We start from the raw sequence: 24,369 nt of genomic DNA, 5'->3' as shown, positions 1-24,369 counted from the left end.
CTCCCTCCATGGATTATTGTTGCCGCGCTCCAACGCTCACGACGCCATCGACCCGGCCATTACGGGCAGAACCTGTCCAGCCCAGTCGAGTTCAGCAGTCGCCTGCAGCAAGAATTGTTATTTCTGCTTTTATCCATTTCTTGTTGGGTTTTTGCCCTCCACCCCCACTAGGGTGCAAAACCGGCGCGCCAACGTTGGGCCCTGCGAGGTACGTATCTGTGTCAAGTTAAATAAAGTGACCGTTGAGCGCAGCCGCGCTTCAACACATTTTTTTGGGCCAGCGCTTCTCCCCTGCAGCCCTCCTCACCGCTGAGGTCACATCTGTTAGCCAGTTTTTGTCAGTTTGGAGGTAAACAGAACATGCAGCGCTCACTTCTTCATTGGCGGCTTTGCAACTTCCTCCCGCAAGTTGTGACAGAGCGAGAGGGAAGGCCCGCCGAGACAAAAGCATTCACTTAGAATCGCGCCTCAAAAGCATTTTGCTACTTCTGCCTGCTCAGAATAGTAGATTTTGTTTATTTTTATTGTCGTTTTTTTTCTTTAACGTGCATCTGCGGTGTGAGGGCGAATGCTCAGTGCAAAGCTTTCACTGGTTTTGAATACCCTGGAGTGCACTTCTCCTCTAATAGTAACATGAACAATGAGAGAGCGAGCCCCCGCGCCACTTTAATGGTATGTGTGACATAACTGAGACGAGCGCTACGGTGAGGCACAATCATGAAGGCTGTTTTAGAACATGCGGAAGTGCACTGTGTTGGGGGGGGATTTTTTTTATTTTTTATGCACGTGGGACATCTAAATAGAATAGTGCTCACAGTAGCTGCTTACATAAATTGAAGTCAGCGAAGGCAGCAGCCCCCACACGAATGATCGCTTTTACATCAGGTCATCCGCAAGAGACCTCGATCTTGCACGGTTTAAATTTAACCACGCCGGCTCCTTTTAGAGCGCACGAGAATTACCAGAACCGTTACGACATCATTTGTCTCAATAGGTGAAAATTCATTCATCAATAGCAATTATGTTCTTTGAGTGTGAAGCAGCTGTTTCCTTGATCATGGCTGACTTTCCGCTCAGACGGCAGATGGATCGTGTGGGGCATTTTGTGAACAACTATTATTCTTTTTTCTTGACAGTTTGAGAAATGAAACAAAACTCAACTGTTCGCTGCACAGTGACTGTTGGAAAAACCGTCCTGGGACTTTCAGACAAACGGTCAAACAGAAGGGTCTTTACGAAAAATGACAAAATGAAATGGAACTTCGGGACTACAACCAAACAGACTCCGCAAATGACATTAATCTCGCCAAACGTTTGCCATCCGAATGCACTACTGAACCCCAAACGATTAATTTTCTCACCCAGACCTTATTTTTCTGTATTTTGTTCCAGGGGGGGCCACAGCAACCGCCTGGGCCAAAATACAGCGGCCTGATTTGGCCTGACGAGAGCCAAAGTGGCCGAGGTGACGGCAGACAGCAGCAGCTAAGAGGATCCACCCAGCGGCTCTATCCTGCCAACGTCCTGCCAGCCGACCAGGACGGGACTCCGCCTGTCCAACTGCCTCCCTCAGTGAAACCCCACGGGGAGTCGGCCGGGGCGAAGCCATGCAAAATGGCTCCAAATGAGAGGACCGATGCCGTGCTGACACTGACAAATAGGCCTGGTAGCCTTTCTCGCCAAAACATATCAAGGTGTCTTTGCTCGTCTCTGGGGCTGGACTGTTGACAGGTTGTTGTTTTTGGGGTTTTTTTGTCGGGTACACACACTCGCGCACAAGGACACCTAAATACAAAAATAGTTTCTGGCAGCCTGAGTTTTTAAAGTCAAGGCTAGAGATTGTTGACCGCAGCTATTTGCTGAAGCTGATGTCCTGAGTCATCTTCGAGGGCAAACTTTCTGACTGATGGGCCACAATGGGTTGTAAAATTTGACAGAGGGGCCGGAGCAGCAGCAGATGGATGGAGTGTTTTGGTGACCCACCTCACCGGAGGCAAAAAATCGATCATGGGATGTGTAGAGAACGTGCTTTAATGTCAATTGAAAATGAACTAAAGCAAAGTTACAACAAAATATTTGTCTTTGATGCCCCGCGGAATTTAGCTCTTTATTGAAATGACAATACAGCCATTTTATGACTTACTTACTATAAATATAACTTCTTCAAGTTCGGCGGGCCGCATTAAAAAACTTAATGAGCCACATATGGCACCCAGGCCGTAGTTTGCCCAGCCTCGCTCTGGACGGAAACGGGACCAACAATTTGAGGTTATTGTTGGGAGTCTGAAGAGCAGGAGGGGTCGACCTGCATCCTAAACATCCTATGCTACCCTGTAGGTGCGTTTTCATGCAGAGCTTAATCGGACTAAGCAATAATTCGGGTTTCTCTTCCAATCGGAGTTCTCACCTTGTCCCGTATACATGCAGCTGAGAATTCGAATTATTGACGGGAACGTGTCCTCCTCCCAACACTAGGGGGTGGCGTGAGTCTTTTCAGCTGGTCAGCTGCTTTCGGTTGGCATATTAAATCGTTATGATATGGAACGATAGTTCATAGTGTACGTGTTACTTACTTTGCAGAGAAGGTGTACCCTATTTCTTGTGCTCATGGTGATTTTAAAAGGCAGACAAGAACGTCGTTTGCTGTTGGAGGGCTACAACAACACAATGTCTTCGATGCTACGCTTTGTGCCGTCGCTACGGACCCGAAACTCTCGTTCTTGTTGGATTCGGGTTCGGAGCGGACTGGTGGGAGAGGGTCGTATTGAAGGAGTTTTCGGACACGGAATGGAAAGACAATTTCCGAATGACGCGCAGATCATTCGACAAAACTTTGTGGACTGATGAAAGATGTTTTAAGCCCCTCGGAGTTCTGCGGTCATGAGTCGAGAGAGGGAGGCGTGACGCGTGCACACTCGCATTGTCCAGTTATTAGTCCGACTAAGGCGTATACATGGCAGAGAAATTCGAATTCCAATCGCATATTCGGGGTGTCTCAATCGGAGTTCTCCGATTCCAATCGGAGTTCTCAAACTCCGATCATAATCGGACTAAGGTGTTTACTTGCGCGTGAGTTCTCCAATCATAATCGGACTAAGGCAATAATTCGAATTTCTCTAGTGCCATGTACTGCACAGCTGTGTGAGGCTGCGGACAGTCATCTGTTACTATGCGCGAAGCAGAGGTTCCTCAGTAAATGAGACTTGACTGATGCAGTTTTTACCACTTTCAAATCAATATCCAGCAGAGTGAAAAAGAATTCAGGGTTTGTTTCAATACAGGTTAGAGCTGTTCTATTTTTTTTTTTTTTTTTTTTTTAAATCTGAATCTGAACAGGACACATGTGTGCACTCTGGCTCTTTGGGCCTGTTTGCTGCAGGATATAAAAGTAGGCCAATCGATTCAAGAGAGTCCTCTGACTCCGCCGCCCTCCTACACAACTGCAAATAGTAACAAAAGCCACAAAAGGATGTGCTGATCGGAAGACACATCCTCATCCTCATTTTAATATCTTCTACTAACGTAAACAGGACACTAGCGCAAGGCTGTATTTTTTTTTTGTCTCTGAAGGTCCCATGTGCCTCTTTCCTGTTGATGTCCTCTTCAGAAACAGAAATGAAAAAAAAATACAGTTGTAAAAAAAACGCCTTGGTTTTGTCTCCTTTTTAAACATGGTTTAGAAATTCATACATTTTAGCAGGAGGCTGTCTTGCAGGAGAAAGTTCTATATGTATATATGTACACTATGTATGTAAACATATGTACATATATACATACATATATACATAAGGAGTCTGTTCACTAGATTTCTGCACGGAAAAAAAATCTCGACGATTGATGTGTTAATTATTAGACCAAGACACAAAATCAATATTGCGGATAATTCTATATTGTTTTCCCCGTTAAACATGTCAGAGTTTGTTTCCTCTGGAACAACTACATGAAAAACAGCTCTGAAAATCATCCGGACTAAATGTCAAGCATGTCAAAACTGGCACATTCAGATCTGACACCAAAACTGAATCTGAAACTGTGGGCTGGTTAATAAGCAGAAACTGCCCTGCTCACACCAAGGTAGAGGTCAAACACCAAACACAGTTCCACTTTCTAAAAATGCAACAATTTTCTGGTCCGCACCGCCTTGCATGGCAGTCAACAAAATATATTTGGGTTTCAGTCAGCCAAACCCCCCAAAAAAAGCAATCTGCAGATGTCACTGGTGGATAATGAAAACTGTGATGTGGCAGTCAGCTGCAGCCCTGAACCAGACGTGTCTTTATCACTCATCGCCACTCGCACACAGCGCTCTGACCGGCAGACGTGTGACTGTCACCCACGTCATAGTGATTCAATTAAGGGAACTATTGACGACTAACTTGTGCTAATTGTTTAACTGGAATGTCGATAAGGTGGTTTTCATTGGTTAGACAGTGAAAACATGTTGCTACGAGGTCAGATGGCCAGGTAATATTGCTGAGGGGGATCTTACAAGTTTTGAATTTTATTTCCAGCGGTTGTAGTCATTCTGCTTTTGATGGATCTATCTTGCACCCTTTATCAGACAAAAACAGCAGCAATGAGGGCAGAGTGGGGAAACCAACACCTGCCGCCTGGGGGTTGTTGTCGCTAACCTTGGATGTATAAATATATATACATATATATATATATATATATATATGTGCCCTTTGTGACATCACAAAGCACCGATCCGAACACGCTGTCTGGATGAAGCGGGAAAAAAAAAAAATCTCATTTCTGAGGAGTTCAGTCACTGGATCAAGGCAACTATTACTGTTAGAAAACACTGTCAGAACTGGTTCTGTGCTGTTCGCTCTGTTTAATTAATTAATCACATTGTATGAAAAGACTCTGTTGTACACTTCCAATACAAAGTGTGAATGCAGCGCTGCGGATGGGAGGATGGGGACGGGCAGCGTGGTCGATCGGATCAGCTGCATGCTGTAAGCAACCATGATGTCAGCGCAATGATCCTGCGGCCACGGGGCAGCTGTTTTTAGGGGCTACATTAAAAACTAGGTGGGTTTTAAACACGCAGGCACCTCGCAGGGTTCAGCAAGAGCCGTTAGCGGCCAGCCATATTCCCCCGCTTCCATCACCCGGGTGATTTAATCGTTGGTGAACGCTCACGCGAACCACAGCGGACACCACACTGCATGAAGAACCGATGCGGCTCAATGTAAATTAAATGGCCCGTCCTTTGAGTGCACTGGCTTATATAAGCTGCTGCTGCCGCCGCCGCTGCTTTGGTGGCCCCTCCTCCCGCCGAGCTCTCATCCCCGTCTTCCCTTCCCTTCAGCGGCTTCGAGCGTCCCCTCCAACGTCTCATAAACACACCGCCCCATCCAGAATTAGGGTGTGCGGTGGCAACGGAGGGTGGGGGGGACAGGACGGGGGGGAGTGAGGAAGGAGGGGTCTCGCTCCCTCATTTTCTGCTGCCACCTTGAAAACAACAGCCCCATTCCGGTTGTGGCTGTCTGTTCCATCATTGTTTGTGCGGCATCGCATCCAGCACTGACACAATGCCGCTCGTCCGCACAGTCCCTGCTGCGCGGCACACGCCGCTTTTGTAATGATAAAAATCATAAACAATAAACGAGCCTCCCTCCTCTTTTTTTTCCTAGTTGGCGCACCTTCTTTCTCCTGGTCTCTTTCATTCTCTCAGTTTCTGTCTCCATCCTCACCCGTCCACCTTGCCCTTCGCATCCCTGAGCCCTGCGACCACCGGCGTTCCACTGCAAGGCTCGGCACAATGCCATACAGCCGCTCATTTATTTATTTCTTTTGTACAATTTTATTAAGGGCAATCTGGCTTGGCTGGTAAGTGCACAATGGAGAGATGGGGAGGATGATGTGGGGGTTTAATGATGAGAGGGAAGGAGGAGGGGAGGAGAGGGAGGAGGGGGGGGGGATAGGAGTCAGAGAGTGGTGGGGGGGGGGGTGAGGAGGGTGGGGGGAATGAAATGCGACAAAGGTTGTGAGCCGGATTTGAACCCACAACGTCGCGTGTAAACGGTATGTGAACGGGGGAGGGGAGGAGGAGAGGAAGGAGGGGAGGAGGCGACGCTCAGCTGGCGGAGTAAAATGCAGTCTTAGAGGTCTGACAACAGGACGAAGGCAGCAGCGAGGTAGTGGAGAAGGCGAGGAGCAGGATCAGGATGCGATAACGCCAAGCCGTCACGTCCTCGTCCCCCTACATTGTCTCTGGCTGGACGGACAGACCTGCCTGCACGGTGGTATGTGGCACACATACCTCCGTGCAGGCCGGTCCATCCATCTGAACTCATTATCATCAGAAAGAGGACACGGGAGGGGTGGGGGTGTGTGGAAGGGGTGGGGTGGGGGTGGGGGTGGAATGTGAATTCTCCGTAACCTTGATGCAGAAAGGAAAGGCTTACCTCCACATTTCAGCGCCGCTCGACCCTGCCTTGTTTCATCCTGTTCCTCTCGGCCGACTCCCTCCCCTTCTCGCCCCATGGCAGCATATTTCTGCTATCTTGCTCTCTCTCCCGCGGTCAGCCTTCGCCTCTCCCGCCGCCTCGCTTCCCTCCTGTCCGCCGTCCTCTTCCTCTCTGCGGGAGGACCAAAAAAAAAAGAAGAAGCCCAAGGTAATGGGGGAGCGCCGACTTCCCCCCCGCCCGGGCTGCGTCTCTCGGTTCCTGTGTTCTGCCGTTGGAGTCAAGAGGCAGGTTGATTTGTGCCGTCCTCCTCCCTCTCTCTGCCTCGCACGCTGATTCTATTCCATTCACATCATGCTAAAGCCAACCCCCCTCTTTCTCCTCCTCTCTCTCTTTCTCTCTCTCTCTCACTCACACACACACACACACACACACACACACACACACACACACACATACACACAGAGCTTTGCCCAGCCTCTCTCTCCTCCCCCCCTGCTCCTCGTCTCCTTGTCAGAGAGCGGCAGAGGCAGCGACGGACAGCAGCCAAAACATCTCTTGGCTTAAAGCAAATCTTTTTTAAAAAATTATCTATGCGAGACTTTCATATGATCATGTGACATGTTTAACCACGTGCAGGCAGAATAGACGTATGACACGTTGCTAAATCGAGCTCCCAATATCTTGCCTTGTCTGATACTGAGCTCACATTCATTTCAAGTCATTCCTCACGGCGCCTAAACAGGCATTTCTGCACGGGAGAGATAAAGGATCCAGAAGCAGACCGGAGGGCCAAAGGTGAAAATGGTTGTGTGTGTGTGTGTGTGTGTGTGTGTGCGTGAGACAGTTTGTTTATTTGTAGAGACCTCTGTGTACTCCCCAAACATAGTCAGGGGGTGGCTCGCAACCATAACAAACAAATCAACCTGCCTCAGAACAATAAGAGCGCCAGAACCGTGACATCAGCGCCGGCCCCGGCCGTCAGCTCGGCTTCAGAGAGGAACAGGACGCGGTACCTGTGAGTTGAAACGGTTCCGCCGCCGCGCTCACAAGAGGAGAGGAGTCATGCTGCTTGACCCACACCGCACCGCAGCGCACTGTCCGGCACCATCCCCCTAATTACTGCATGGAGCCTCGTCCCCGTCGTACCATATGGCCATGTGTGTGTTACCAGGTCAGCGGCTCTGGTCGGAGGCTTGCTGAGGGGGAGGAGGAGCGGCCGGCGTTGCTGGCAGAGTGTGTCTTGAGGAGATAAGGGATACAAAACACAGAAGCACCGGTTGATGACCGTTTTTTTTTTTTTTTTGTCCCCCTTTAAAAACAAACCCGCATTCAAAACAACGCAATCACGTCGTGTTTGAGGCATTCTGTGTTCAGAGACATTTCAATTTCAACATGTCAATAGTAAGCGCACTCATATCTTAGACATGTGGGGTACATAACTTAAATTTTAAATCCTGCTTGCAGTAACGACTATACAAGAAACTGCATGGATACCCAGAAAACAGCAGATTGACTTCTGTCGTCCAGCTAAAACTGAAGCTTTGTTGCTAAACATGTTTTAAAGGGGACAAAAATAAGCCGCAGCAAGGCTTGACTAACAGCTAGCTAAGGGTATTGTCGCTAACCTGGGACAATAGCTGTCCCAGGTTGCAATAGCAAAGGGCATTGACCTTTGTGACATCATAAAGGTGTGTTTTCTAAAAACACGTATTTTAGAACACACTTTAAGGAAGGACAGAATGTGGTTATACTACACAGGTCAAAGATAACATGGAACAGAAAACATTTGTAAAGGCAATTCCTAACACAAAAGGACATTTTAAAAAAGAAAAGAAAAAAGAGCTAACTGTGTGTACTTAAATCTGTTCCATGTTCCCAAATTCATCTAATCCCAATCTTATTCATATATTTGATCAGCGCAAAAACATGATTGGTGCTAATCTGAGCCTCTCGCGCTGTTGTCACACCAGAGGGGGGAAAGAAAATAGCCGCTGCCGCGGCTACAATGCCCCCTTGTGGATTACTTCCACCGACAACCTCAAATGCACCAGTTAACTTGCACGCCGACGCCTATGATGATTTTCGTGTCCAATAAAAAACATTGGCGGTTAGTTTTAGAATTTTTCATTTGTGCATATGAATTGTTTATATCAACATACGTTGGATAGCGTCAACAAAATCTATCAAATTTACTTTAAAACGCCGATTTAAAGCAGATGTACATATTTATTTGTGTGTGTGTGTGTGTGTGGTGACCAACAGTTTAAAACCGATACATACTAATGAAATAGCACAGATTACAATCCCATTCAGAGACTAAAAAGAGGTGGATATGCAAACTGGCATAAAGTACGTGGCCTTATTGGCGAAACTAACATTTCCAGTCACGTTCATGTGAATTAAAGACGGGCCAAGATGACAGAGGACGTCCCATTGGCAGGCGGGAGTCAGGAAGTGGAAATGAGGTAAATGTCAGGAAGGCTTCACAAACGCGTAACGTGAGAGGATATTAGATTAGTGTGAAATTCCTCTCTGTCCTCATGGGGCCGGCGTGGCTCTTCAAGGGCACGGAGGATGATGAAGAGGAGGAGGAGGAGGAGGAGGAAGAGAACTGCAATGTGGCGACGAAGGCACGACACCCCACAGCTGTAGCAGCGTCTTGATGAGGAGCGCAGAGGTAGATGGCTGCTGCATGTATGGCCCAGTTTCCACGGACAGCAGGAGGAGGAGGAGGAGAAGAAGAAGAAGAAGAAGAAGAAGAAGAAGAAGAAGAAGAAGAAGAAGAAGAAGAAGAAGAAGAAGAAGAAGAAGAAGAAGAAGAAGAAGAAGAAGAAGAAGAAGAAGAAGAAGAAGAAGAAGAAGAAGAAGAAGAAGAAGAAGAAGAAGAAGAAGAAGAAGAAGAAGAAAGAGGCGGGAAAAGAATTGCACTGCGGGGGGAAACATTCTGTCCTGGTGTCACGGCCATTGTATCGTTAAAACACGTGCGTAAAAATCAATTGGCTTCCTATTCAGAGTTGTTATGAGTCTACCTGTGGGCGCTGAGAGACAGACTTGAGACCGGAGTCCATTCTCAGTCCTCCTCTAGCTCTAACACAGTTACAGCAGTCAGGCTGCAGGTTGGATGACATTTCCCCGTCAACAAGCATCCTTCTCGGCTAATTTTAGACTGCGGTTTGAACTTTAGTAACGTGATTCTGAGTCGATATAGAAGGTTGCGATCGCCCTCTGGTGGCCGCTATGACTACAACTACAAAGAAGTCCGGCGTGTCACTCGGTTGTCGGGCCTCTGCGGACAATATTTCAAAAAAATGAACAGTTCAGAAAACCGAGAAGATTTTGAGAGGGTTTCTTCTTTTTTTTTATCCGTCACATGATAAAATCTCGTATCTCAGCTGTTTTAAAAAATATGAATTCGCATGGAAAGAAACCAACAAACTCAAACAATGTAAACACAACACAGCACAGATTAGAACATTTTCCCATAATTTCTTCTCTTCGTATTGTACAGCTGACGAGTTTACATCAAGTATAAAAACAAAAAAGACACAAAAATCTGTTTCTTCTAACTGTTCAACGTCACCTCTTTCTTATACTTGTGTTTAGTATGTACAGGTAGAGGAAATATACAGCATGTTTTTCCGAGAATTGATTTGTTTTGTCGCATTCTGTGCTGATGAACATATTGGGACTTTCCATAAATAATAAAAGGTGAGGACAAACTCACCTGAATGATCACAAATAGCATACATACAATTAAACAACTGTAACCAGGTAGACTGCATCATTTTTGGGAAATATTCTAAAACTACTTTTTGCAGTGTAACGGCAAGACAAAGCGTGTATATCCAGGTAGATGATTTTTAAGGGACGTTTCAAATCCTTTACAATACAAAACTGCTGTTTAAAGTAGAAAGTGAGGACTACATTTAGTCTTACAAACCACTGTGGTATTGTACTCTTGTACTTTAAAACAATTCATGACTAAAAAGATGTAGAAAAACCACATGCCTTGACTCTAACACACAGACTCATTAATATCTGAGGTGTGAACTATTTAACAGATGACAGGTGTGACGATGAATGCACGGTAAGACATGTGTCTCTGTTTTTGGGGTAACTCCCAGTGTCTATTTTTGTTCTGAAGTGTTTTTCCCCACAATGTGTGATTCACAATGAACACAGAGAACTCCTAAAGTAATGTCCCCTGTTTTTTATCTGAAGAGGAGTCCAAAGTGTTAGGATGAGAAGAAGTGGACCATCTGGCAGTGTTTGATAAACCACTTGGGACTCTACCACTTGCCCCTCTTGCTCCAGTCCTTCGGAGTGAAGTGAAGACATTTTGGATCAATGCGCAGGTGTCTTTTGTGCATCGCTCTTTCATGTCCTTCCACAATGTCCTCTGAGAGAGTCAGGATGTACTGACCCTGAATCCAGGGCAAAAATGACACTTTACAGACAGCTCTTTCAATAATGATGTCTTATCTTAACAAAGTAAATGTAACATAAAATATTGATCCACTGATATGAAAAGTCTTGTTCTGGTGCGCCAGGGGCCATGCAGCATGTGTGTGTGAAATCAGAGCACAGAGAGTTGAGGATGGTCTCTCACCTTGTAATAGTTGATGAGGTTGAGGTATTGTAGGGTTGAGATGACATCTTCTTTCTTTACACTCGTGATCTCACTGATCTCACTGGAAGGTTTGAATGCGAGAGAAATCAGTGGTATTGTAGTCGCAGAGCCCATGTTGAGATAAATGAACCCACGTACTTAATAGTGATCTGTGGCTGCTCTCCGTTGTCAGGTTTGAGGTCCATGAGGATTTCCAGGATGGTCTGGGACCAGTAGGAGCGGTACGACAGCAGACCAAGATCTGAAAGAGGCTTCTCCGGAGTTCCCGTCTTTCCCTCCACCTTGGACAGCTCGTAACCTGTCATAGACACACAGAAACCGGTTTGATACTGGTAGCCAAACTGAACTTTATGGAATCCTTTCTGTCTTTTCCACTTACTGAACTCAATGAGCAGTTTGCCATAACCTCTCCGTTGATACGGAGGCAAGGTCAGGATACAGGCAACATTGTAATCTTCTGTTGACTCTTTTTCCTACAAAAAGATGCAAGTTATGACCAAGATATATTTTTCAAAGATAACAAGGTGCGTGAATACATTTAATTGGTGTACCTTAGAAAAATATCCCACTATGTGGAAGCCTTTGAGGTCATAATCTGTCATTACATAGAAGAGGAAAGGATCTGTGTCGTAATACAAGGTTTTGTGGTCCAGGAAACACTTGGCCAGTAAACACAAGTTCTGGGAATAATTCTGAAAAAAAAAAAAAAAAAAAAAGCAAGAATAAATAAACACATTTGTGAATTAATGCAAAACTAAAGAAAGAAGGAGTGAGAGAGAAAACTGCATCACTAACTTTGTTTTTCCTGCCATCAATCTCAAAGAATGAGATGGTGCCTTTGCGGTAGATCTCGTTGCCTGGAGGATGTCTTAGATTACATTTTGTCTGAGGACAATAAAACAAAAATTAATCTTAGAAGCAACAGAGGATTCCGGGCTGGTGACTCCACTGTGATTCTTACCAAATGCCTCTGGAGACACTTGAGGCTTTTTAGGTACTTGAGGCAGAATTCACAGAGGTACAGGATGGGCAGAGAGGTCAGTTCCTGTGGGTACGGCGAGAAGTACCAAGGTTTTAACCGGTGACGACCCAACTCTATACACTCGATGTTCTTCATGCGGGTGACGATGTCATCGTGACTGCGATCAGACACCAGACTTCCAGTCATGCGGGGCGCAGACGGGATGCCATCTGAACTGTCCTGAGAGTCCTGGTGGTACACAGCAAGGACATTAGACTCAACGATGTGATCCAAGTTGTACAAATCATCAAAACTCTTCATCTTGGGCCTGAGGTCAAGGTCCCCTCATTCTTATTGGACCCTCTAAAGCACAGCTGACACACTTTGGATAGCAAAACACATTCAATGGGCGATAACAGGAAGTAAAACAGACCTCTGGTGGTGGTAGAAAGACTGTGGCACTTTGGGGGGGGTTATACTGCAAAACCTTTATCATCTAGCAGAAAAAGACACAAAAATACAGGCTTTTGGAAACTACAGAGGGCCATCAATGATTTCCAGGAGACAGTTTGGTTAGGGGGCAGATTGTGAGTAAAACATTTGTAGTTTTTGTTTCATTCCAAGTTTGGCTCATCAGCTCCCAATCAGCAACAGTCACTGGAAATATTACAAGTGGGTAAAGAATAGGAAAAGAGCAAATGCAAAATTAGTCCAATATTTTCATTTGGTTTGACAGACTGTTTTCTCAATTCGCATGACCCAAAGGCCATTTTAGTTGCTACACTGCATGTGTAGAGTGGCTTTCTGGAGCTACCAGAGCAGAGACCTCACCACCATTTGGCACAAATTGTCACCTTAAGGCTTAGAAAATGCTGCCAAAATTAAATCAACTATTGATACGTAAATAAAATGATTTGACTGTGACAGTAAAGTCCACTTGAGTTACTGACCTCTTCCGCTGGACCACCGTTAGCTTTCCTCTTCCTCCCAGGCAGCGAGGGGACGATTCGCCGGGCGTTGCCATTCTATTGAGAAAAAAAAGAACAGAAGAACAGAAAAAGAAAAAAGTCAGTGGCTCCCAAAGTGGCACAAGGGCACTGAGTTGATCCTGGAAGGCATGGATGGTACCATCACAGTTAAAACAAAAAAAACAATCAAACCAGTTGGCAGTTTATTTACTTTTTTTGCTCTTAGAGTTCTTAAGTACTAAAGGGGGCACTGCACATAAAGTTTGGGAAGCACTAAGTTAGTGGATGATTAACTCAAACACCAAACAACACAGGATGATTCTCTTTACCGTCGTGAGTGAGGTGAGCGGCTCGTGGTCTTCTCGGGCCTTAAAGGTGTTGGTCTCCCTGACAGCAGGGAAAACTGCTGCTGGAGGGGCTTCAGCTGGACTTGGCAGGGAGGGCACTGGGATGGCCGGGGGTACCTGAATTGGCAGGGGAACCGCCTCGACTTTCCTCTTCTGCAGTTAAAATAAATAAATAAAAATGAAAATACATTTTTAGATGAACTCTTATCCTAATCACATTCATCATCCTAGTCCAAAGTTTTAGATTTTGCACCCAGTTTAAGTTATAGGATGAAACAGACACAACATACAATTAAACACATCTTCAGACTGTCGGCAGCTAGTGAGAGCTTATCATTCATCTTTATCGCAACAAAAGAGCTTTCAACACAAACAGAGTGCAAGTCATACTGACAAATTTGATGCCAGACAAAGTGATGACTTTTCAAAACGCTTCCATATGTGACCCACAGCTGTCAGGGTTGCTTACACTTGGATGCACGTGTTGTTGTTCAGTGTGAGCTGTGCGATAACACGTAATGCATGTTTGGTTAGGCTGTACAAGGTTCTGTCAAATCTACAACTGGTGAGTTCAAGTTGTACCGGTGTGGTTTTGCCTCTGGCAGGAGTTGTGGCAGGTGGTGGGATGGGCTCAACACTCTTCCTCTGAGTTGAACAGAAAGGAATAGAAGGAGGTTGGGTTAACTGACATCATGTTAACCCTCAGGTTCATTATCACGTTTGCACTGTGTCCTCAATCAAAAAAAATCCGATTTTTTTGGCAGTATTCTGGGAACAGACCCTGATCCGAAAAATAAAGCACGATTTAAAAACTGGAGATTTCAGTATTTATTTGAGTGCTGTGGCTAGCAAATTAGTCTTATAAAACAAAGATAATGAATAACCATAAATTAATCAACAAATGGATACAGTTCTTGGAGTGCCGATCATTTTTTTTTTGACATATGCTTTGACCTCTTAATAACATCAACCTACACATCGATATAAAATCATTAATATATTAAGGAAACAGCAAAAAAAAAAAAAAAAAAAAAATCAGTCCTTTATCAATTTGTGAAAATTTTTTTGATCAACAAAATATGATTTTAAAAAAAAAATGTGAGAAAGTTGGGAGGGACCTACAACTTCTCTTTCTGGAGAGCTGGGACGGGAGCCTGGAAGACCATTTTTGCTTGGCGTTTTGGCTTCTTTCTTAGGAAACTGAAGCTTCTTCATGTCCAAACGGTTTCCTGTGACCCACTCATCCAGCCGTTTGTTGACTGTTAAAAGATTGATTGGGTTTTTTTTATACATAAGTTGAAATCACATTTGCACAGTGTTTTACAAGCAATGTTTAAGATTCCATAACAGTAAGAAAAAAAAGAGGAGAAAAACAGGGAGGGTAATACTCACAGTCAATATAATGTACATAGTAAAGCTTTCTCCCAGAGACTTCCTTCACACTCAGAACTTCAGACAATGCTGGAAAAGAAAGTCAAACTTTATATAAATTAAAAAAAAAAAAAAAAAAAGAGCTCTATAAATTTCAAGACTGTTAGTTTATTTAACTAGTTCAAAGGGGCTGTGAAATACTGGAATGTCCATAATTCCATAAATGCCGAAACACATCACTGCAGTGCTACTAAATACAATACAGAGGCGTTAACTGACCCAAGGCTGGTGTTTTACACTGTAAAAGTATTGAGGAGTAAAACTTTCCCAGTGCATGAAATGACTAAATGGTTGTCTTCAATCACTCTGTCAATATTTCCTCATGACTTTTACAGCAAACAATTTTCCTATGTACAACAGACACGCCCCCGCGAGTGATGTTTTCGGGTTTAGCGAGCACGCAGAACAGGCTGCGAGCGTTAGCATTGTTTACTTATTAGCATTAGCTGTCTTAGCACTGGAGCATAAACGGGTGATACATACGCCACTCGTCTTCGTGTTCTTGGTTTTTACGAAGAACCGGAAGGCGACAGCCCTCCACGATCTCCATCTGTGTAAAACAAAATATGAATAAACATCCCGAAACTGGACAATACTACAAAGTTTATAATATATTGCTCCCGAAAACCTACCGAGGATGACGCATCCGCCATTTTCGTTAGCCGTCCGAGCTAGAGCAGCAGCAGGGTATTGTGGGAAAATGCCGGTGCAACATCACAAACGCTGGTCCATACGAATTCTCTGACGGAAGTTGAAGAAGTAAACCGGGAGTACTGGATAACTGACCTGTTCCATTACTAAAAAAGTGTCTGTAAGTGAAGGGATGACTGATTTCATTAAGCCTTTGCGCGACTAAAAAGGGCGCCTCGGAGCACGTTCGAATTAAAACCCTGAGGCCCAAAGGCACAAAATCTTAAATCCTCCTAAATTCATCTCCACCTCCACTCTGCCTTACAGCATGTACATACCGGTGTACTGAATTGTAATGTCACGTTAGAAAATTTAATTAAATGCATTTATCAAAGCAGCGTTTTGTTCCCAACTTTAGGCCTCTCTTGGTTAATAATAACTTTATCACACACTCAAGACACAGAGATGTTTTAAAAATCTGCTTCTTGTAGCAGTTTCCCAATGTTTATGTATTTAGCTACCCATCTGTTTTTCTAATATCTTTACTTTGATGTCAAACAGGACTCTGTCAAATGTAACCAGACAAAGTTTTTCCTCTTTGCTTATTGAGACTATACAACCCTCCCAAGACTTACAATTTGTTCCTTTAATAGGTTAACATGTCTCCTGGTTTTTCAATGTTTTTTAACAATCAGGTATACAAACATAATAAATATGGATGAATCTCTGTCATTATACATTATTTGACTATTCAGACAAGAACAACCCTTTAGAGGACAGACAATATGTTAAACAGGAAATGATTTCAGTAATTTTGCACTGTTGTGATCATAAGTGGAATAAAGTGACCAGTCACCTGAATGATCAAAGAGTATAAAATGTAACAATATAAAATAAAATAAGATAAAATAGATGATCATTGCTTTTGGGAATGTTAAAAAAAAAAAAAAAAAATTCTGTCGTAATCCTAAAAATTTTATTAGAAAAATGTAGGAAAAGCCAAGCACACTCTCTGCTCTTCATTGAATAATCGTAAAAAATAAAATAAAACAGGCTTTTCAGTCAAGACAATCAAGACAGGTTTGACAGAAATGAAAATTTAAATAAAATGTGTTCTTCTAGAAATAAAAAATGTGCTTCAAATGGTATTTTGAATCCTGCACTGTGCAAAAACTACGAGAACACTTTGGAGTGCTTTTCAGACATTACTCATCAAATCTGTAACAGATAAAAAAGTATGAATTATATTAAATATGAAAACCCGGTTTGTAGCAGATGAGTAACATAGCCTAACAAGTCTTTGCATTGCACATATTGTCTTACAGTTTAACACATTACCACAATTACACAGACAACTTGCATGGATGGAGGTGTCTTTTTTTTTTTTTTTTGTTATTGGTGGAACCAATCCTTATCTTTGCAGTCTCTCTTTTGTCCTTCGGTGAGTTCCTTTTTTTTTTTTTAATTTAATGATATGTTTATGTAGAAAACAAACAAATAAATTGGATAATGTGTCTTTTTTCTTCTTTAACAACAGTTCCAGGTTTCAACAATATTTAGAAAACTGTGGGTAAAACACTTCAGACGAAGTGAAGAATCTGGCTTTGTTGATAAACCACTTGGGACTCTACCACTTGCCCCTCTTGCTCCAGTCCTTCGGAGTGAAGTGAAGACATTTTGGATCAATGCGCAGGTGTCTTTTGTGCATCGCTCTTTCATGTCCTTCCACAATGTCCTCTGAGAGAGTCAGGATGTACTGACCCTGAATCCAGGGCAAAAATGACACTTTACAGACAGCTCTTTCAATAATGATGTCTTATCTTGTCTAACTATTGATCCACTGATATGAAAAGTCTTGTTCTGGTGCGCCAGGGGCCATGCAGCATGTGTGTGTGAAATCAGAGCACAGAGAGTTGAGGATGGTCTCTCACCTTGTAATAGTTGATGAGGTTGAGGTATTGTAGGGTTGAGATGACATCTTCTTTCTTTACACTCGTGATCTCACTGATCTCACTGGAAGGTTTGAATGCGAGAGAAATCAGTGGTATTGTAGTCGCAGAGCCCATGTTGAGATAAATGAACCCACGTACTTAATAGTGATCTGTGGCTGCTCTCCGTTGTCAGGTTTGAGGTCCATGAGGATTTCCAGGATGGTCTGGGACCAGTAGGAGCGGTACGACAGCAGACCAAGATCTGAAAGAGGCTTCTCCGGAGTTCCCGTCTTTCCCTCCACCTTGGACAGCTCGTAACCTGTCAGACACACAGAAACCGGTTTGATACTGGTAGCCAAACTGAACTTTATGGAATCCTTTCTGTCTTTTCCACTTACTGAACTCAATGAGCAGTTTGCCATAACCTCTCCGTTGATACGGAGGCAAGGTCAGGATACAGGCAACATTGTAATCTTCTGTTGACTCTTTTTCCTACAAAAAGATGCAAGTTATGACCAAGATATATTTTTCAAAGATAACAAGGTGCGTGAATACATTTAATTGGTGTACCTTAGAAAAATATCCCACTATGTGGAAGCCTTTGAGGTCATAATCTGTCATTACATAGAAGAGGAAAGGATCTGTGTCGTAATACAAGGTTTTGTGGTCCAGGAAACACTTGGCCAGTAAACACAAGTTCTGGGAATAATTCTGAAAAAAAAAAAAAAAAAAAAAGCAAGAATAAATAAACACATTTGTGAATTAATGCAAAACTAAAGAAAGAAGGAGTGAGAGAGAAAACTGCATCACTAACTTTGTTTTTCCTGCCATCAATCTCAAAGAATGAGATGGTGCCTTTGCGGTAGATCTCGTTGCCTGGAGGATGTCTTAGATTACATTTTGTCTGAGGACAATAAAACAAAAATTAATCTTAGAAGCAACAGAGGATTCCGGGCTGGTGACTCCACTGTGATTCTTACCAAATGCCTCTGGAGACACTTGAGGCTTTTGAGGAACTTGAGGCAGAATTCACAGAGGTACAGGATGGGCAGAGAGGTCAGTTCCTGTGGGTACGGCGAGAAGTACCAAGGTTTTAACCGGTGACGACCCAACTCTATACTCTCGATGTTCTTCATGCGGGTGACGATGTCATCGTGGCTGCGATCAGACACCAGACTTCCAGTCATGCGGGGCGCAGACGGGATGCCATCTGAACTGTCCTGAGAGTCCTGGTGGTACACAGCAAGGACATTAGACTCAACGGTGTGATCCAAGTTGTACAAATCATCAAAACTCTTCATCTTGGGCCTGAGGTCAAGGTCCCCTCATTCTTATTGGACCCTCTAAAGCACAGCTGACACACTTTGGATAGCAAAACACATTCAATGGGCGATAACAGGAAGTAAAACAGACCTCTGGTGGTGGTAGAAAGACTGTGGCACTTTGGGGGGGGTTATACTGCAAAACCTTTATCATCTAGCAGAAAAAGACACAAAAATACAGGCTTTTGGAAACTACTGAGGGCCATCAATGATTTCCAGGAGACAGTTTGGTTAGGGGGCAGATTGTGAGTAAAACAGCCTGGCCCAAGTTTGGCTCATCAGCTCCCAATCAGCAACAGTCACTGGAAATGTTACAAGTGGGTAAAGAATAGGAAAAGAGCAAATTCAAAATTAGTCCAATATTTTCATTTAGTTTGACAAGACTGTTTTCTCAATTTGCATGCCAAACCCAAAGGCCATTTTAGTTGCTACACTGCTTGTGTAGAGTGGCTTTCTGGAGCTACCAGAGCAGAGACCTCACCACCATTTGGCACAAATTGTCACCTTAAGGCTTAGAAAACGTTACAAAAAATAAAGTCTTATGATGTTACACTTGACAATGTGCACAATGACAAGAAACAGACTGTGAAATTGAATGCTGAATTTTCTGAAGAAAATAAATATTAAAAAAATAATGATATGACTGTGACAGTCAAGTCGACCTGTGACTCACCTCCTCTGCTGGACCACCGTTAGCTTTCCTCTTCCTCCCAGGCTGCGAGGGGACAAGTCGTCGGGCAGTACCATTCTATTACCAAAAAATATACATTGAATCAAGTAAGTGGTTCCAAAACTGTAGGCCAACAGGAATTCAGTCAGAGGGAGGGGGCACATCAAGCCCAAAAAGTCATGCTTTTTTTAAATTAGGAAATATCCATATCTTAAAAACACATCTAATGATTGGACTGTTAGTGGTTTGTAGCTTAATTATAAACTTACTTCTTTTTGTTAAAGTTTTTGGTTGCAAAAGAGGACCTCTGACATATTCTTTGATAATTTCATGCAAACACAGGACAAAAAAACAAACAACACAGGATGATTCTCTTTACCGTTGTGTGTGAGGTGAGCGGCTCATGGTCTTCTCGGGCCTTAAAGGTGTTGGTCTCCCTGACAGCAGGGAAAACTGCTGCTGGAGGGGCTTCAGCTGGACTTGGCAGGGAGGGCACTGGGATGGCCGGGGGTACCTGAGTCGCCAGGGGAACCGCCTCGACTTTCCTCTTCTGCAGTTAGAAAAAAAAAAAAAAGTATGGGTTAGGGTTAGTCGAGACAGACTTCACTTTTAAATAGCATCAATATCATGCATCCACCTCATCTAAGTTTTACAGCACTACCTCATTATTCTTGCCAAACAAATTGTTTTTCTAATTATGTTCATCCATCAAGTCCAAAGTCTTGTATATTTCTAAGTTATAGGATGAAAAAGAAACAACATAGAATTTAGCATGTCTTCAGGAGTATCACTCACCTCCAGAATAGCCATTAGTATTTACAAATTAACCGTCCTGCAGCTAGTGAGAGCTTATCATTCATCTTTATCACAACACAAACAGAGAGTGAAAGTCATACTGACAAATTTGATGCCAGACAAAATGATTTCAAAACGCTTCCATATGTGACCCACACCTGTCAGGGTTGCTTACACTTGGATGCACGCACTGTTGTTCAGTGTGAGCTGTGCGATAACACGTAATGCATGTTAGGTCGGTTTGCACAAGGTTTTTGTCAGAACTGCAATTGGTGAGTTCAAGTTGTACCGGTGTGGGGAGGGTTTTGCCTCTGGCAGGAGTTGATGCAGGTTGTTGCTGGTTGGGCTCGACACTCTTCCTCTGAGTTGAACAGAAAGGAAGAGAAGGAGGTTGGGTTAACTGACATCATGTTCACCCTCAGGTTCATTATCACGTTTCCACTGTGCCCTCAATCAACGAACCAGATTCTTAAGACAAGATGTTGTGAACAAAACCACGTCTGAAATATGTAACGTGGAATTAATTTAGAACCTACCGAGGTAATTGTAAAGGTTTTAGAAACCAACAGCAACAAGCTTGTTTTGTAAGACTAAAGACGTAAACATGTATAACACAGATATAAGATCATACCAACTGGAGTACAGCATTTTTACCACAAGAATGTGTCAGTCTGCACTGTAGTGAAACCCTATTTTATGTTAAATACTGTTTTTTTGAGTGTACTAAAAGTTTAAACATTGTGCGTTTCATTTTATCATAAAAGAAACGGCATCAACTACTGCTTTGTGTCGTGTGACAATGCTGTCTCATCAGACTGTGTTCATACAATATTTGATTGTGTTGAGATAAACATTTGATGGTGCAGGCTCAACGTACAACTTCTCTCTCCGGAGAGCTGGGCCGAGAACCGGCAACCCCATTTTTAGTTGGCGTTTTAGCCTCTTTCTTGGGAAACTGGAGCTTCTTGATGTCCAGACGGTCTGCCATAACCCACTCGTCCAGACGCTTGTTGACTAGCAATGCAAGAAAGTTTCATTAACATAGGCACCATAAAGCAGAAATAATTATTCAGAGCAATGTAGTAAAGTTACGAAATTAATAGTAGAGTTGAAAAAGGAAGAAACTACTCACAGTCAATATAGTGTACATAGTAATGCTTCCTTCCAGAGACCTCCTTCACACTAAGAATTTCAGCCAAAGCTGAGAGAGAAACAGTGAAAACGTTGTTGCATGAAAATACAATTTGGACTAGAGGTGGGTAAGTTGTAAAACTCCCATACACACACTTCCTATATAGTCTTTATCAGCTTATTATTATACGACTACAGTTTACATTGATAGTTTTCATGTGGCGATGCTTTTATTGTTTTTCTTTAAATCTATTTTACTGAAAACAGCGTAGCACTTTTTCGTTAGTGTTGAAACATTTTGAGTGGGTGTTTTCAATCATTTCAGTTACACTGTAAAAATGGCACGCCCCCTGTGTTTACAGTTGAGTCTGCACACGTTGGAGGATGCTAATAACACAGCTAGGTTAACTTATTAGCGTCAGCTAGCATAGCATCGGAGAACAGACGGGCGTTACTTACGCCATTCGTCTTCGTGTTCTTGGTTTTTCCGAAGAACTGGGAGGCGACAGCCCTCGGTAATCTCAACCTGCGTAATAGAATACGTTAATATGCATCCCAGAGTGCCGCATTACAATCATTTCCTTCATTATCGTTTGAAAGCCTACCGAAGAAGAGCCGTCCGCCATTTTCGTTAGCTGTGAGGTTCGAGCAGGGTGTTGTGGGGAAATGCCGGTGGGACAGAGAGCAAATGCACGTCAAGATGAAGTTGCTGAATTCGGGCGGAAGTGGGGAAACTAAACCGGAATAAAATGGACAGTTTATACAAAAATTCGAAAACGTAACGTCACTTGTTGGCCAAAGAGTCCAGGTCATTGTGTGACTTCTCTCCTGTTTTGATCTGTAGTTTTAGTTTACATTATAAATTTAGTGTGGTGACCAGGCGCATGAATCATTGGTCCAACTTACGGATGAAACCCTTTTGTCAGTTACTTTGCAATAAGCATTAGCAATTAAGCATATCTAAGTTATAGAACCAGCAAGTTATATATATATTAAAAAAAAAAAAAAAAAAAGTTATAAAAATGTAATTAATAATAATTTGTAGTTAGTTAGTTAGATCTTAATAGCTTCGGGTTTTTTTTTCTCATTTTATGTCAGTGTCTTCAACCTCCTATTAAGAACAGAAAAACTATCCTGTTTGCTGAATAGTGAAATTAAAACATAAAATGACTTATATTAGCCAACACACAAGTTATAAATAACCTTTATTATTATCCTGGAGCAGCGTTCAGTATACAGAATGTGGTTGTTTTTTTTTTCCTCCAAACTTCAAAAACCCTTAACGTGACTGTTAATATTAAATAAAATTGAAATAAAAAGTACTTTATACTATCCAGCCTTTAATGACAAATTTCAAACCAGACAGCTGTAGCTTTTAGGAGGGATAGCCAGATTATCATTGTTCGTCCATGCATAATAATGTGCAATAAGTAAGTGGTTCTTATTACAAACAGGTGAAAGAGGGACATGGTAAATAAAAAAAAAATCTGAATAAATTAAAATCAGTATGATTTAACATACACTCATCAGCGGCATTACATCCAAACACTTCAAGCAAGTTGTTTACAACAGATTAAAAGATCTGGATTCCATGTATCTCCACTTTAGTCATATCATGTCAGTAATGCTCGTTCACCTGATTAAAAAGCATGGGCAACTAAAACAATATCAAAACGTGCATATATGTGCAGTGTTTTTAGTTTACCTGCAGCATCCATCTGCACTGTAGTTTACTATTGTCATTCAACTTCCGTCCCTCTAATTCAATTCTCATGAGCGTCATGGATACATTAAATAAACTTTGAACAGAACCAGAAAGAACAAAATACATATTGCAGCATCACATTTTTGTTGCAGTCCTTTGGATGGTTATTGCACATAATACAAATGGTGCAAAAATGTCAGAACTCAACCTAAGATGTTGAATAGAAACTCAATATCTTACTAAAACTGTGCACTTTTACACTATGTTGACTATTGCTATTAGACAGTATCCAAAGCTCCATGCATCAGTAATTACCGATCACTCTTAGACTGTCGATTTCTGAGATACATCATGAGACACTTGATTGACCTCTATTCCATTGTCTTTCTTCATTAAGCACACTTCATATCTTTCATCATTTTTTTTTTTTTTGTCGTTCTATGGGTTTGGGTGTTTTTAAAACAGTGATGCACCAAGTTGCAGATTTCTTTTGGCATCAGCATCTTCCCTATTAAACATGATCTCAAAGTTCTTGCTGTAGACATGTCATTTCTGAAGTGAAAAAGGTCGTGTTTGGGAGCTGTTTTCCTACTATACATTCAAGCAGCACTCATCACATAGATATAAAAACGCATAATTATAAATAAACAGAAAATAAAATTAAATAGAATTAAATAAAACTGATTAAACACACTGATAAGTGAAAATATACATTTGTTTACAACATGACATATTCACTGTACAATCATCGATTATATGCTCACATTATTTTATCCATTATAATAAGGGTTACTAAGTAGCATAGTCTGAGTAAGAAATATTACATAGCAAGTCTATTGGAAAGTAATTGCATCATACTGTGACATGGAGAGGCTCTTCTAAACACAGCCGACGGTGAGTATGTGTGTGTTAGTATATGTCGGTGCACATGTAACCGGGCGTGTGTCGGTATGTGAGTGTGTGTAAACCAGTATGTTGACATCAGGTGTATGTGCAAATATTTAAGCAGGTAAAACAATCAAATCTTTCTAGTTCAGAGGCACAAAAACTGCCCAGCCTGCACTTCAGGTATCTAGCATCATGTCAGACAACACATACCTGCCAGACATCAGCAAAGCAGAGAGAACGAAACAAGGAGAGACTGAAGAATCTCTCCTTTGGAGCTCAGAGAGGTGGCAGCTAAAGAGATAGAAAGCGGAAACAAGCAGTCCAAAAAATCATGTCAAAAGAGAGTCACCAAAGAGAGGAGTATCCCTTTCTTATCCCTTGTTTAGAATAGTGCACTTCACTGAAACACTCTTGCTGTGAACGGTATGATTAAGACAGCCTTTTGAGGTAGGCTGAAAACAACAGTCACGATCACTTTCACATTGAATTTTCAGTTCACTGCTTCTTCAGGTTATGCAGAAACAGGTGTATACCGAGTCTT

The 24,369-nt window shown here is 42.6% G+C and overlaps 3 protein-coding genes across 12 annotated transcripts in view; all 3 read right to left on the bottom strand.

The window, feature by feature from the left end:
- The window catches only part of sipa1 (signal-induced proliferation-associated 1), a 35,765-nt gene extending 26,203 nt beyond the window's left edge, over positions 1-9,562 (bottom strand). For all 8 annotated transcript variants that reach the window (XR_012927320.1, XR_012927321.1, XR_012927322.1 and 5 more), the window contains exons 1-2: positions 9,449-9,562; positions 6,417-7,658 (exon numbers count right to left, since the gene is read on the bottom strand). The gene's annotated coding sequence lies outside the window, so the exon portion shown is untranslated. The remainder of the gene's footprint in view (positions 1-6,416; positions 7,659-9,448) is intronic.
- A 189-nt stretch (positions 9,563-9,751) lies between these two features.
- LOC142891751 (histone acetyltransferase KAT5-like) lies at positions 9,752-15,539 on the bottom strand. Of its 2 annotated transcripts, XM_076031536.1 has the most exons (15): positions 15,389-15,539; positions 15,240-15,306; positions 14,718-14,786; positions 14,448-14,584; positions 13,908-13,970; positions 13,308-13,478; positions 12,961-13,035; positions 12,444-12,506; positions 12,011-12,259; positions 11,845-11,934; positions 11,601-11,741; positions 11,429-11,522; positions 11,188-11,347; positions 11,029-11,110; positions 9,752-10,843 (listed from the first exon to the last, which is right to left on the bottom strand). In XM_076031536.1, the coding sequence occupies exons 1-15, from the start codon at positions 15,407-15,409 to the stop codon at positions 10,709-10,711; spliced, it is 1,617 nt and encodes a 538-aa protein (XP_075887651.1). In that variant the 5' UTR covers positions 15,410-15,539; the 3' UTR covers positions 9,752-10,708. The 2 variants fall into 2 exon arrangements, with proteins under 2 accessions (XP_075887651.1, XP_075887652.1); XM_076031537.1 differs by lacking the exon at positions 12,444-12,506.
- A 315-nt stretch (positions 15,540-15,854) lies between these two features.
- LOC142891750 (histone acetyltransferase KAT5-like) lies at positions 15,855-22,035 on the bottom strand. Of its 2 annotated transcripts, XM_076031534.1 has the most exons (15): positions 21,841-22,033; positions 21,695-21,761; positions 21,237-21,305; positions 20,982-21,118; positions 20,394-20,465; positions 19,689-19,859; positions 19,313-19,387; positions 18,731-18,793; positions 18,298-18,546; positions 18,132-18,221; positions 17,888-18,028; positions 17,716-17,809; positions 17,477-17,636; positions 17,318-17,399; positions 15,855-17,148 (listed from the first exon to the last, which is right to left on the bottom strand). In XM_076031534.1, the coding sequence occupies exons 1-15, from the start codon at positions 21,859-21,861 to the stop codon at positions 17,014-17,016; spliced, it is 1,626 nt and encodes a 541-aa protein (XP_075887649.1). In that variant the 5' UTR covers positions 21,862-22,033; the 3' UTR covers positions 15,855-17,013. The 2 variants fall into 2 exon arrangements, with proteins under 2 accessions (XP_075887649.1, XP_075887650.1); XM_076031535.1 differs by lacking the exon at positions 18,731-18,793 and having other exon boundaries at positions 21,841-22,035.
- Positions 22,036-24,369: the final 2,334 nt, after the last annotated feature.

Source organism: Nelusetta ayraudi, unplaced genomic scaffold (assembly GCF_046127955.1).
Source record: "Nelusetta ayraudi isolate G7.1 ecotype Tasmania unplaced genomic scaffold, CSIRO-AGI_Nayr_v1 ptg000033l, whole genome shotgun sequence".
NCBI classification, from domain to species: Eukaryota; Metazoa; Chordata; class Actinopteri; order Tetraodontiformes; family Monacanthidae; genus Nelusetta; species Nelusetta ayraudi.
This window is presented reverse-complemented; position numbering and strand designations above follow the sequence as displayed.